Source organism: Semicossyphus pulcher, unplaced genomic scaffold (genome assembly GCF_022749685.1).
Source record: "Semicossyphus pulcher isolate SPU_LCO1_2020_fin unplaced genomic scaffold, fSemPul1.0.p SCAF_24, whole genome shotgun sequence".
NCBI classification, from domain to species: domain Eukaryota; kingdom Metazoa; phylum Chordata; class Actinopteri; order Labriformes; family Labridae; genus Semicossyphus; species Semicossyphus pulcher.
In genome coordinates, this window is record NW_027211698.1 from 7586388 (window position 1) to 7600490 (window position 14103).

The 14103-nt window shown below is 46.2% G+C and overlaps 1 protein-coding gene across 5 annotated transcripts in view; it reads left to right on the plus strand.

Moving 5' to 3' along the window:
• The window catches only part of nbeal1 (neurobeachin-like 1), a 50777-nt gene that overhangs the window by 14635 nt on the left and 22039 nt on the right, over nt 1-14103 (plus strand). For 3 of the 5 annotated variants that reach the window (XM_069675028.1, XM_069675030.1, XM_069675027.1), the window contains exons 7-21: nt 1120-1202; nt 2311-2396; nt 3974-4340; nt 5710-5816; nt 6311-6397; nt 10370-10453; nt 10529-10627; nt 10992-11563; nt 11649-11781; nt 12009-12128; nt 12210-12519; nt 12603-12688; nt 12828-12917; nt 13003-13180; nt 13254-13387. In XM_069675028.1, the coding sequence (XP_069531129.1) occupies nt 1120-1202; nt 2311-2396; nt 3974-4340; nt 5710-5816; nt 6311-6397; nt 10370-10453; nt 10529-10627; nt 10992-11563; nt 11649-11781; nt 12009-12128; nt 12210-12519; nt 12603-12688; nt 12828-12917; nt 13003-13180; nt 13254-13387 (2536 nt within the window). The remainder of the gene's footprint in view (nt 1-1119; nt 1203-2310; nt 2397-3973; nt 4341-5709; nt 5817-6310; nt 6398-10369; nt 10454-10528; nt 10628-10991; nt 11564-11648; nt 11782-12008; nt 12129-12209; nt 12520-12602; nt 12689-12827; nt 12918-13002; nt 13181-13253; nt 13388-14103) is intronic. The other 2 variants (XM_069675029.1, XM_069675031.1) reach the window with 1 other exon arrangement.

The window sequence follows — 14103 nt, forward strand, 5'->3', positions numbered from 1 at the left end:
TAGCAATATGTCATCGTCCTGACTCGTGCAATACAATTTTCGTTAGGCTGGTGCCAAATATCGATTACGCTGCGATTTTGACTCGCGGCGTCACTACTTTCTGACTCCTCATGGTGCCGCTTATGACATGAATGAGGTTAATGTGAACGGAAATTAATTTGCCGAAGGAGAGTCAATCAGATATTGTGATCATTATATGATTGTCTTGCAATATCAATTATCGTCGAATTGCTGTATCATGATATTATCAGTATCCTATCCTATCGTATCATACCATATCCTACCGTACCGTACCGCACCATATCATATCGTATTGTACCATACCGTATCATACTGCATCATACCATACCGTATTGTATCAAATCGTACCGTCTTGTACCGTACTGTATTGTATCGTATTGTACCGTACCGTACTGTTCCGTATCGTACCGCATTGTACCGCATTGTACCGTATCGTACCGTATTGTATCGTACCGTTTTGTATCGTACCGTATTGTACCGTATTGTATCGTACCGTATTGTACCGTATTGTATCGTACCGTATTGTATCGTACTGTATTGTACCGTACCGTATTGTACCGTATTGTATCGTACCGTATTGTACCGTATTGTATCGTACCGTATTGTATCGTACTGTATTGTACCGTACCGTATTGTACCGTATTGTATCGTACCGTATTGTTTCATACCGCATTGTATCGTACCATATTGTACCATCCATATTGTACCGTATGTATTGTATCGCATCGCATCGCATCACATCACATCACATCGCATCGCGCCGCACCGTATCGTATTGCATCGTATCGTATCGTATCGTACGCATCGCATCGCATCGCATCGTATCGTATCGTATCGTACGCATCGCATCGTATCGTACTGTATTGTACCGTACGTATTGCACTGTATCGCACCGTATCGCACCGTATCGCACCGTATCGCATCGTATGGTACTGTACCGTAACGTATCGTATCATATTGTGTCGTATCGTATCGTGAGTTACCCTGCGATTCCCACCCCTAATGTTTAGTGTACAATTTTTAAGTATTGATCATACTGGGAGTACTACTTTCTTGCATGGTTTCATTTTGTGCTTTACCTGTTTTTTTTGTCCCCAGGGAGCAGCTGGGCACAGTGGAGAGAAGCAGACAGAAGTACAAGGCAGCTCCGCTCACTGTTGAGTTTGTTCCCTTCTTTTACCGTAAGTCTCTTATTCTGTGTAGAAACATTACAGAGCTTGTTGTGTACGACCCATACTTTGCATCTCCTCCTGCTTTAGGGCATTTGTGGGTGTGGATGAGGAAGCAATCATGTAAATGATAAAAAAGCCGGCATGTGATCACAGAACATTCCTCGCTTCTCTTCTACCATCTTTCTCCCATGCCGTCACTCTCTCTCTCTCCCGCTGCCTCCTCTTCTTTCCTCTCCGGGTCCGCTTGAATCCACTCTTTGTGTGCTTGTTCTGTTTGCCAGGCGCTGAGATGAGCCGATAGTGAATGGTGTCTGTCAGGCCACTTCAGCTACGCTGGCGGCCATTTTGAACAAATCCTCCTTTCTGTCCTGTGTCTGGTGTGTGGCTGCTGCGGTTTGGCACTAGAGATAATGTCTAAGCCTAACCTGACAGACTGTATGTGTGTGTTATGTGCAAAGCAAAGTTTATTCTTCCCATTTATTAAGCTCTCTTATATAGTCAGATACAGTAGGAATTATTTTAGTTGTTAGGATGAAGGAATCAGACATCACGGAGCCAAGACGTCACATTTCTTCCCCCACAATCAGACGTGTTGACAGTTGAGTTAATGGATGACCGGGACCACCATGACCCAGAGGTTACTGACAGGGCCGCCACATGCCTGTCTGTGTTTGCGCACTGTGTGTTCTAACTGAGCTCCTATCTTATCTGGTTTGCAGATTTCATTTAGCTTTCTTGCGTGAGAGTGTGTGTATGAAAGCATCTGCGAAGATAAAGGTGTGTCTGTGTGTGCATCTAACGGTGTTTGGTGCTGTATTTGCATAGCTGACATCACGCCTAACGGTCAAACTTAGTGGTGTGTGCCCTTATTAGGAGAAACTGACAACCTGACTGTTTGACCTGTTTAAAGAACCAGTCCACTGTTCTTTTCCCCGATGTTTTCGACGCCTTTTTTTTCCTTATTAAGAAACACAGCCGTCCCAATCATTCATTTGGTTCCAATCAGGAGGTTGGTGGTTTGATCCCCATAGCAGCCTCTGCCGTCAGTGTATACATGTGTGTGAAAAAAGAGCGCCATATAAGTACAGCCCATTTACCGTTGACCTTTTTTCCCCAGAGTGCTTCCAGGAAAGCGAGCACCTAAAGGAGAGTCTGAAATGCTGCCTGCTGCACCTGTTCGGAGCCATTGTAGCTGGTGACCAGGTGAGCATCTGTATGAGCTGGAGGTCAAAGGTTTGATCCCCTTGATGTGTCCTTATTGCCCCTTTCTGGCCTTTGATGTGTTAGTGAGTGTTTCAAAATGCTACCACAAAGGGCTGCACAATTAATCGAATATTAATCTCTGTCAAGATTTTGGGTTCTTGACGATTAAATAATTGATTGCGGATATTGATGTTTAAAATGCGTGCTCCGCTTGTAGAGAACTTGTATCAAAATCAAGCACTCCCTAAACTAACGGCCGCTCCCCCGGGGGGCGATAGAGAGGTTTTGCTTCACTTTTGTGGGCCTGGCGTGTAATGTCATGAGCGCCTACCTTGCAGCGGTAGTTTAGAGTGGAAGAGTGCGGAGTTGCATCGTATCGTATCGTACCGTACGCATCGCATCGTATCGTACTGTACGTATCGCACTGTATTGCACCGTATCGCACTGTATTGCACCGTATCGCACTGTATCGCATCGTATCGCACCGTATCACGTCGTATGGTACTGTACCGTAACGTATCGTATCATATTGTGTCGTATCGTATCGTGAGTTACCCTGCGATTCCCACCCCTAATGTTTAGTGTACAATAATAAAGTATTGGTCATACTGGGAGTACTGGGAAGAGTGCGGTGTTTCGGTTCAACGAGTGACCATGTTAACTGGCGACTTTCAGCCGAATGCGTCTGTGGTTGTCTTGGTTACAGCAGCTATTGAAAACAGGAAGAGAATACGTAGCTGTCCTCTTGAATGGCTCTTTGTTGTATGAGCTCAGCATATACTTATCTGTTTGAAGTGTTTGTGCAAACGTGTCATGGAGGCTACTAACGCTCTGTTGCATTTTGAACGCTGCTTCCGGTCATTGTCAGGATTTCAACTTACCATTCCGATACCTCCTGGCGATTCTGGCTCGTACATATAAGGCCGAATAAGCGATCCTAGAGCAGCCATGTTTTCTACAACTTGTGTGACAGTGCAGTGTGGCCGCTGCGTGGTCACTCCAAATACTGTCAGCCAATCGTGGCTAAGGTCTGACCTTTGAATGGCAAAATGACTTGTTCGTTTCAGGAGGAAGGAGAGGCTCTGAAAATTGATTGCATTGCTAAAACATGTCCCCTTTAAAATAATCGTAATTATCATTTTTGTTATAATCGAGCAGCCCTACTGCCAAATACATTCAGTCCAACTGCTCATCCAGGCTTCCACTTTTTTTCTGCGCCACAAGACACAGCATCAAGCAACAATAAATGTTAACACGTGTTTTGGTGGCTTTTTATGTAATGGACCTCATGAGTATTTGGAGTGAGCTGTAGAAGTCTGTTTGCAGCTGTTTTATAGGGCAGAATGTCTTTCTTTTAGTTTTTATGTGTGCGCACAATTAAACAATCATTGTTAAAGTCGGAGCATCAGGGGATGTGAATGACTTTCCAGGCACAAAAGCAGCACGCGGTCTACAGCTCAGACTGAACACTAGACACAACCCAGCTCTCTTCCTTCGGGGCTTGTTTTTGCCTCTTGTTTCTAACCCCTATGCTTCCTCTTTATCTCTCCAACCTCACTTTATGTGCCTTTCTTCAGAGGAACGCTCTGCTCGCCATCTCCCCAGCCACCATGGAAGTGCTGATGCGGGTGCTGGCCGACTGCTCCATGGGCAGCTGCCCCTCAGACGAGGGCGAGGACTGGGACAGCGAGGCCCCCGACCGTAAGGCTCTGCTGACTCTGGGCTGCCTGCGGGAGGTGGTGCAACGCCTGCTCGCTGCGAGCTCCGACCAGCGGCAGGTGGAGATCGCCTCCGTGCTGGAAAACTACTTCAAGCTGCTGAACTCGGATCCGGCGGCTGTCGTTGCTGCAAAACAGCAGCAGCAGCAGCAAGCAAAGGGCCGAGTGCCGACTTTGGGGCGACACTGGGAGAGCAGATTTGTGGCGCTGCAAGTAAATATGCTAGGTAAAGCCTCAAACAACACTATATTCTATTATTACACCTCCACGCCGGCGGCAGCCGTTGCCGGAGGCATTATGTTTCCAGGTTGTCCGTCCCTCCGTCCTATTCTTGTGAATACAATATATCAGAAACACCTTTAGGAAATATCTCACTATAATATCTCAAAATTTGGCACAATTGTCCACTTGGACTCAAGGATGAACTGATTACATTTGGTGGTCAAAGGTCAAAGGTCAATGTCACTGTGACCTTATGTCCATTCTTTTCTTGTGAACACGATATCTTAGGAACACCTGGAGGGAATTTCTTTGCATTTTGCACGACTGTTCTCTTGGAGTCAAGGATGATCGGATTAGATTTTGGTGGTCAAAGGTCAAAGGTCAAAGTCGCTGTGACCTCACACAACACGTTTCTGGTTATAACTCCAGAATTCCTACGCTAATAATCATAGAAATTGGCACAAACGTCCCCTTGGACTCAAGAATGATCTGATTAGATTTTGGTGGTCAAAGGTCAAAGGTCAAAGTCGCTGTGACCTCACACGACACGTTTCTGGTTATAACTCCAGAATTCCTACGCTAATTATGATAGAAATGGGCACAAACGTCCCCTTGGACTCAAGGATCATCTGATTAGATTTTGGTGGTCAGAGGTCAAAGGTCAAGATCACCGTGATCTCACGTCCATCCTGTTCTTGTGAACACGATATCTCAGGAATGCCTCGAAGGAATTTCTTAAAATATGGCACAAACATCTACTTGGACTCAAGGATGAACTGAGTAGATTTTGGTGGTCAAAGGTCAAGGTCACTGTGACCTAACAAAACACATTTGTGGCCATAACTCAAGAATTCATACGCTAATTCTGACCAAATTTCACACAGATTTCTAATAGGTTCAAAATGATGAAGCGATGACGCTTTATACCCAAAAGATGAAAGTCAACTTCACTGTGACAGCATCATGCTTCATATTGTCACTCCAATCCATGATATAGACCCCAAGGTACTTTTCACTTCCTCTCACTGGATGACACCAGGACAGGGGGCCTCCTGTTCCTCTGGTCATCCACAACAAGCTCTTTGATCTTGCTAATATTACTATATTACTATATCGTCGCTATAGTATTGACTTCCATTTTGCCATATCATACACTTAATACCTTTTGTTTAATAACTCCAACGTCTAGAGTGTACACAGACTGAAATGTAACTTCTACTTGACTAGTTGGCGGAGGCATACAACCGCAAGTTATATGGTTTATTTATAACCTCCATTGATTGATGTCTTTTCCCAATTCTTTCTTTCTGCCTTTCGCTTTCTCTCTCCCTCTTATCCTTCTCTTTGTCTGCCTGTCTGTGTCCGTCTCTCAGATACTATCAGGGACATGTTCCTGTGCTCAGACAGGCCAGTTCTACAAGCCATCTTCCTCAATAGTAACTGTTTCGAGCATCTGACGAGGCTGCTGCAGAACAGCAAGGTAACAGTACCTTCTATCTACAGTACCATATATCTTAATATAACCTGAAGACACACCTGAGTTATGAGTGTGAGTGGCTTCACGCTAATGTTTCAAGCTCAGAACTGTGAACATTATTCCTTCTGTTATAACTCCTTTATCATATCTTTTATGTGATACAAAGATCCAAAGGCTGATTCATCTTGTAGTCGGTTTTCTAATCTTAGACGGACAGATGATATGTTTAGTCCTTAAAGTTTCAGTGTGATAAAGAGCATTTTGCCCACCTCGCATGTTAACCTCCCCACAGCAAGGCTGGATCACCACACGCCTCCTCACTATGACGCCCGCTGAGGGTCCTTGCTTTTAACCTCTCACCCTCTCCTCCCACTTACAAACATCTCTCCTCCCTGGCACCATCCTCTGCCTCTCCCTTTTCTCTCCATTTTTCTCTCTCTCTCTCTCTCCACCTTCCCCACATGCTATGTTGACATGTTGCCTGTTGTGTGTGTCAGCTGGTTAACGCTAGGTGCACGGCGGCAGACAAGGACCAGAAAGATATAACCAACAACAGGTTACTGACAGGAGAGAGGGACATTCAGGTACCGCCGAGAAAAAAGCCCCACCTCACCAGACCCGAACCCTCTCACCATCCACCCACCTGCCCCCCTCCTTTGCCCTCACCTGCTGCTAAGTCGCCTCACCAGAGCCACGGGGCCACTCCACAGCAAGACTCTTACAAATATAATTATTTGTAATTGGATCAAGTCGAAACAGAAAGCACACACAGTCACTGAGCTGTCAGACTGCTGGCAGGAACACTAGAAGTCCTGCGTGCATCATTACCTCTTTAAGATGTGTTCAAGTTACTGTAGGTTTCATTGTCTTTAAGGAGTAGTTCAACATTTTGAAATATACACGTATTATCTTTCTTGCCAAGAGTTGCACAAACAGATCAATACCATTCTCATATCTGTTTGTTATATTTGAAGCTGCAGCAGAAAGAGCCTGTTTCAACCCTCGAGCCCGCGTGCAGTCTCGTGACACGCTAGTTTAGCCGCTACGACAACAACTAGCCACTCGCCACGGATTTCATTTCAACAATTAAGCATACGAACTTAGTAGTGCTTCATAAACGTGCATTTTCACCGCTCATGCTGTGCTCACTCGTGACGATGATGTTTTACCATCTGGGGGATGCGTTGTAGTTAATAAACAAAACATACTCCAGCAGCAGGCTGGGGCGGCACTTAACTGCCGAAGCGCAAGGAGGCAAGTAGTGTTTCAGCGCGGTTAGAAAAATTCAGTACTGTGACAGCCCTAGTCTGGATTTCAATGTTGAAATTTGGTTGAAAACAGGTCTGAATGTCTAAGACCTAATTTCACGGTTATGACATCACCGTGTCGGAAACACGTCTTGTTCAATAGTTTTGATAGTTTGTTCATTTTAGCAATGAAAGGGTGACGCTGCATTTCTCCAAAATCACTTTGCAGCGGCTGGTGAAATCCGGTCTACACAAAGACGGAATTTCAACGCATTTTAGTTCACATACAAAAATCATAAATATGGCGCTTTATGGGCTGCGTGGCGTTAACAAGAAGGTTCAGAGACATCATAAAGGGAGCAGTTTTCCCACAGAAGAAGAAAAAAGTGTGTGTAAGAAGACGCTGGTGGGGTAATGGATAAGAGTGCTTGACCCGAGTGCAGCGATCTTGGGATCTAATCCAATATCATCCATGGATTCAATTTTTTTCCCCGCATGGTGCAATCATTTTAGCCGCTATGTGACTTAAAAATTGTCGTTAACATGTGATGAATCTTGTGACAGAAGCAGCTGGTCTAAACATAAACGTTTAAACGTCTCTAAATAGTCGGTGAAAAAACTTTCAAGGCCTGTCTCCGTACACAGAAGATATCCTAATCTAAAAACAAGCTAAGCTAACGTTAGCTGCAGCGTGCTAGCGTATTCATCTTCTCATATAACTGATAATATCAAAATTATCACAATGCTTTAAACCCACCTATCTGGTCCTTCAAGAAGATTTTCAAGGCTAGTCAGCTAGTTGCTTGAAAAGTATCGAATATAAATGTCACATAGTTCTGTTTAGCTAAAAGCTCACAGACATGAAGCTGTCATCTAAATGGTGCAGCGTCACCTGTCAACACCATCAACCAGACCTCGTTGCTCGAATCATCTTCTGTGCACATAAAAGGTCCCTCGTCTCCCTCAGAGTACACCCGCTTTCATTCTCCTCTTTGTACTCGCCGAGCCGCCTTTTATAAGGTATAATCACACCATTGATCGGGATACTGTGTACACAGGTGGATTGTGAAGGTGCTTTTGTTGTACGGCTGTAACCCGATGCAGCTGCAGATGCCTGAGCCTGCTTGGCGGGTTTTAAGTCACCTGTTGAACCCCAGCTTCTTGTTTAAAGCAGCTTTTTAGTTAACGATTCAAAAGCAATCAATATCTAAGGATGAATATGAACACAAAGACTTCAATTCCGAATCCAGAATTGTTGTAAACTTTGCCGTCTTGCTGTGGAGTGACCACTTTGCCTCTTTCACGGCTACATCAACTCATTTATTCCTCACATCTCCCCGGCCCTCACCCCCTCACTCCCCTTCCCTCCATGTTGTCCTGGTTTCTGCGGTAAACTATGGGTTCCCCCTGGAATGCTATCAACATTGGCCTGCCTGGTGTGTGTTCTCACAGAGTTCAGTGGTTTGAGGTGATCTGGACTCGGTGACGATGATCAAAGTGTTTTAATTTCTTTGCAACAATCCCTCTCCAGCTGGTCCGAGGCTCTGTGGGTGTTGTTATAATAGCATAAGAACATGTTGGACATGAGCAGGACAGAGCTGGACGGAGATGTGTTTGTGTTCCATGGTTTGGCTCTTGTTTTATGGGTTGCATGCTTTATGTGAATGTTTGTCTGTGTGAGGAAAAACACTGGTTTTTATATTTGTGGAGGTGGGTGTTTCTTTTTTTTCTCTTTTACCAAGCCCTGAGAGCTTCCTGCTCCAGTCAGATCTATTAAAAGGATTGTTTTCTTCACCTGGAGCAGAAAGACAACACTTTTCTTATCTGCACTGTAACGTCTGCAGTACAAGCTCTGATGCCAGCCTCTACTGCAGAGACAAACAGTGTTATTACCCGTATCACCAGCACACACTTACTGAATCAAACCCAGAGGCATCGACTTAAGTCTCCCTTTTATTCCTCCAAGTTTGATGCATGATGTAATCAAAGCCTTAAGTAATAATAATAAGAGCATTTCAATCCTTAAAGGTGGGGTATTATGCTAATTTTCAAGCGTCATATTTCACTCTGTGACACCTGTGGAGTAGCTTAGCATAATTTATAGTTTAAAAAAAAATCATCACTTTTCTCACACCGGTGCTCTGTGCAGGCCCTCATACAGCCTCTGCCTGAAACGACTCAGTCAGCTCTGTCTCTTTAAGAAACCCCGCCCCTACAAGCCCGCTTTCTTCTGATTGGCCAGCTCTCCGAAGCCCGACTGCGTAGACCGTTAAAGTCCAACTGAAGTGAGGCGGTCTGGTCTAGGGAGGATTTCCTGTTTGCGTCACCAGTTGTTCCTGCCCTTACCCTTGCGTCGCCAAAGGCCTAGCAACAGGTAGCTAGCAGGCTAACTAGCTAGCATAACTAACGTCATGTAACTTAACCTATTAATTATTTGAAGATAATTTGTTTCAAGGGCTCTTTCGTTTTTTAAAACATGTGTAACGCTAGCTATTCGATTGAGTTGAAACCAAAAACGTTTACATTTAAGAGTGTATTCCTCGGCCGTGTAAGAGTCCGCCATCTTGTTTGAATTATCGAATGATGCACCAAATAGATCCTTCATGGCCCAGGAAAAGGAGGACGCATTTGTCGGCCGCATCTGAAGTAGCCTTCGAATTAAGACAGCCTTCAACGCGCCGCTGTGACGCAATCGGCCTACACATACGCTCTTCAAAGGCTACAGCTCCTGGATTGGGACACAGCTAGTGTTTGAAGCGTCTCCTACCTTGTGGCCGTGTCACAGAGTTGTCGCCAATAAGTAAACTTTGCGCCGTCGAGGGGAGTGGTGGGGTGAAACAAATTTCCGAGGCAGACTGAGCTGCTGGGTGGGCGTGTCCTTGAGCTGTGCCAGGGGCAGGAAGTTCTGCTGTGTCTCGGGCAGATGCCCAAATATAGAGTTCCTCCACTTTGTGACATCACAAAGTGAAGCGTTTGGAGAAGTCTGGCGGTCACAGTAGCCTGCAGACCGAGCTTAGAAGCCTGGGGATTACTCCAACATACTTTTACCTACAGATTTGAAACTTCACCCACGTTTAGTCTGAACATCCAACATTGTAAAATCATATATGTCTTAGAATGTGAAACAGCATAATACCCCCTCTTTAAACATAAATGCAGCTTTAAGTTGTATGCATGCTCGTAACCCCATAAAATCTGGAATAAGAGGAGATTTGACTTGTGTCCAATCATCTGTTACTACATCCCGCCTGCCTAAAGAACAACTAATGTCTGTAGTGAGTAACTGATGAGTCAGATTTTTTCCATCAGGTGTTTCAAGGGCGACTCGACTCCCTCGCCGTAGCAACCATCAAAGCCCTGACAACAGTGATGCACAAATCACCAGCTGCGAAGGTAACACAAATACATACACTGAGCTTATTGTTTGCACTCTGATGCCATGTATAAATTATATGTATTTTTCTGTAGGAGGTGTTCAAGGAAAGGATCGGTTACAATCACCTGTATGAAGTTCTCATCTCGCTCGGCCAGCCGTCGCGGCACCTCCTCAAAGAGCTGATGAACATGGTGAGAGGGAGACTGTCATGGTGTTCATTTAACCGCCCTGCTATAGACATGTCAAACTTTTTTATTTGCTAGTCGGGTTAAATGTAATCGCACATACAGGACAAGAGATCGGGGGTATGACTTTGTCCACAGGGGGCGCCAAATCAATCTCTTTTCCGTATATCTGCTGGCTGCACCAGAAGCCCCGAAATGTTTGCTATCACTCGCAGAGGCTAAATTGTTAGAAGATAGCAGATAGGTTCCAAGATTGGGTTAGGGATGTCCTGCTTCCTTTCTTGGTAACCTGATTAGCTGCTCCCTGCTCCACTGCGCCTGCACAGTATCCGTGTTAATCATCCTTGTATGTGTGTTTCCCCGTGTGCAGGCAGTGGAGGGTGAGCACACCTCAGTGGGGCTCCTGGGCATCAGTAACGTGGAGCCCTTGCTGCTGCTGGCCCAGTGGCTCCCTGAGCTGGACTCATCGGAGCGCCAGCTCTTCACCGCCGACTGGCTCCGCCGCCTCAGCTGCCTCAACCGCCAGACCCGAGCGACCTGCGTCAACGCCGCCATGGTCATGCGAGCGCTGGCCGCCTTGGACCGCCACGAACGGCTACACCGCTCTTGCGCCGAAAGCCTTTTAGGGCTTGTGGGCTCGCTGGGCTCCCAGTCCATGAGCGCAAGGGAACTGTTGGGACTCCTGCGCCTTCTGAGGCCTCCTGAGTCCACTCAAGCACACCCCTATGTAGGTCCCGCGCTGAGAGGCCTCCTGGCCATGGTGCGGAAGCAGGGGCTTGAGAGCGCAATGCAGTACTTTGACCTGTCGCCTAGCATGGCGGGGATTGTAGTTCCAACAGTGCAGCGCTGGCCGGGCTCTGCTTTCAGCTTTGTCGCCTGGTTGTCGTTAGATCAGGACCAGCTGGGACCAACCAGCAAGGACAAGAGGAAGCAGCTCTACAGGTGGGAGGAAAAGAGAGAGTACAGATAGAAACTTCATGCATATTAACACCTGCTCTAACTCTTGAACTACACTTTATATTGGCAGCTTTTTCACCCCAGGAGGGACGGGGTTCGAGGCCTTCATCAGCTCAGCAGGCGTGCTGGTGGTGGCCGTTTGCACAAAGAAGGAGTACGTCACAGTCATGCTGCCCGACTACTGCTTTTGTGACTCTCTCTGGGTGAGTCAGATTAAATGACACGAACATTTTTCACTTTTCCAGCTCTTCCTGATTAGTTTCTGTGTTCACCTTTCCCAGGGACAGTAAAGCTAAAAAAACATGTATATCCTTAAGTCTGGAAACACCCTATATTTAAGAGATTTGCACCTTTTAATCAAATGTCTTGTAGACTAATTAAAGACAGAAATACAAAGGATTAAAGGGACTGTCTGAATTTCTGCTTACAGCACAGCATCGGTGTGGTGCACGTACCAGGGAAGAGGCCATTTGGACAGAGCCTCGTGTACATATATGTGGATGGACAGCAGAAACTGTCTGCCCCCCTCAAGTATCCCACCATGACTGAGGTGAGACCTGCACTTTGACAGATGTTTATGAAAAGTCACCAAATTCTTTGCAACTTGGTCAAACAACCTCTTCCCCCACAGCCGTTCACTTCCTGTTGCATCGGCTCAGCGGGCCACCGAACCACCACTCCCCCGCCCTCCCAGATCCCAGACCCTCCCTTCTCCTCCGCCACCACACCAACCACTCGCTCCTCATTAGGAGGCATCCTGTCGCCACAGACCTGGGGAGGCCTGCTGGGGGGGAAACCGGAGTCTGTGACTAAGCTCATCTCTGCAGGGACGCAGGACAGCGAGTGGGGAAGCCCGACCTCCTTGCAGGGCCAGCTGGGGAGCGTCATGGTCTTCCATGAACCGCTGCAGCCCAACCACATGAAAGCCATCTGTAGCGCTGGTAAGAGGAGGGGGGATGTGAGGCATTGTGTTTGTCACAAGTAATGATGACTAAAAGTCTTTCTTGCTCCGTCTTGTACGCAGGTCCAAACTGTATCTCCCCATTCAAAGCCCAGGAGTCAGAACTCGGCGACTTTTCAACCAAAATGCTGCTGCACTACTCGCCAAAGGTGATTGGATCACTGTAGTTTCATCCCTCCTTATAGCTTTAACATCAGCCACACGCTCGCACACAGGGAGAAGTCGGGTGATTTGGGGCCGATGATGAGGACGTCCAATAGTTACATTCTTTGTTCTTTTTGTCATCAGGCGTGTAGGAACCCCATCTGTCTAGATCTGTCCCCAAACATGCTGCACGGACGCCTGACAGGGAATAAAGTCGTCAACTGGGACATCAAGGTGGGAGGAATGTCCACCTTTTGCTGTCATAGAGCAGCTTAAGTTGCACGCCTGTATATCTGAATATGTGTTGTATCCGTTGCAGGATATGATCAACTGTGTGGGCGGCCTGCCAGTGCTCATCCCTGTACTGGAGCAGTTGGCTCTGGTGACCCCTGATCAACAGGCCAGCGATCCTGCGGCGGGCTCGGATTTCATCACCCCTGATGTGACGACGCCGGCCGACGGAGACTGGGTCATTCTCCCGTCCAACAGGGCTTCAGGTCTGTAATTTTCTCTCATTTTCCCTTGCTTTCAATTTAACTGTGAAACAAACGTGTTATTTTTGTGTTGCAGAGGCACGCCTGGAGAAGAATCTGGTGGCCACCTTCCTGTTGGTGCTGAAGCATTTCCTGCAGAGACACCTGATCAACCAGGAGAATCTGCTCCACTCGCACGGTGTCGCGACACTGGGAGCTCTGCTGCAGAAGGTCTGTGTTTGATCCTTATTTTGCATAAGTTAAATATTAACATTTTCATTATTTGGATATTGAAGTGATGACAAGATGTCACCCTACTTCCGTGACTTTCATTTGTTAAAATATGTTAGCAGGAAGCAGTTTTGGCTCGGCTATAGTCGATATAGCCTCCGGGAGCAACGCTGAACATGTCTGGGCATGTCCGGTTTAGCCAGCCGCTAGCGATAAGGACTTCCAGTCAAGACTTCCTTTTCCGTGCGCTGCATTGTTTACAGTCCAGTTAGCAGCTTTAATTCACTTTAATCAACGGGACTTAAGTTTGCCGAAATCAGGATGCAGATTAGTAAGAAGTAAAAATGAAGCTTTGTCAGGTCTGTCCTCAGGAGGAGAAGAAAAAAAAAAGACTTTTAAAATGCTCGTTTGTTGAACGATCATTTCTGATGCATTATTGGAAGGCGGGAAATCTAAACGCTCAATGGCTTTCATGACTCAGCTTCAAGGGAATTAGTCTCAAGTTGAATTTTTCATCTATACCGGATTGTTAGCTGAACTAGCCGAAATAAGATAAATTGTCGACAGGTGTTACAGACTGTTTTTCCTGCATACGCCGCAGCCTGCTGATACGTGATTGGTCAATTCTACTCGGACTACAAACGTACCACAAACGGAAACCAGAGCACTTCCCGTACTAAATCAAGTTGCATGTAAATGGATTAAACAAGTTAAAA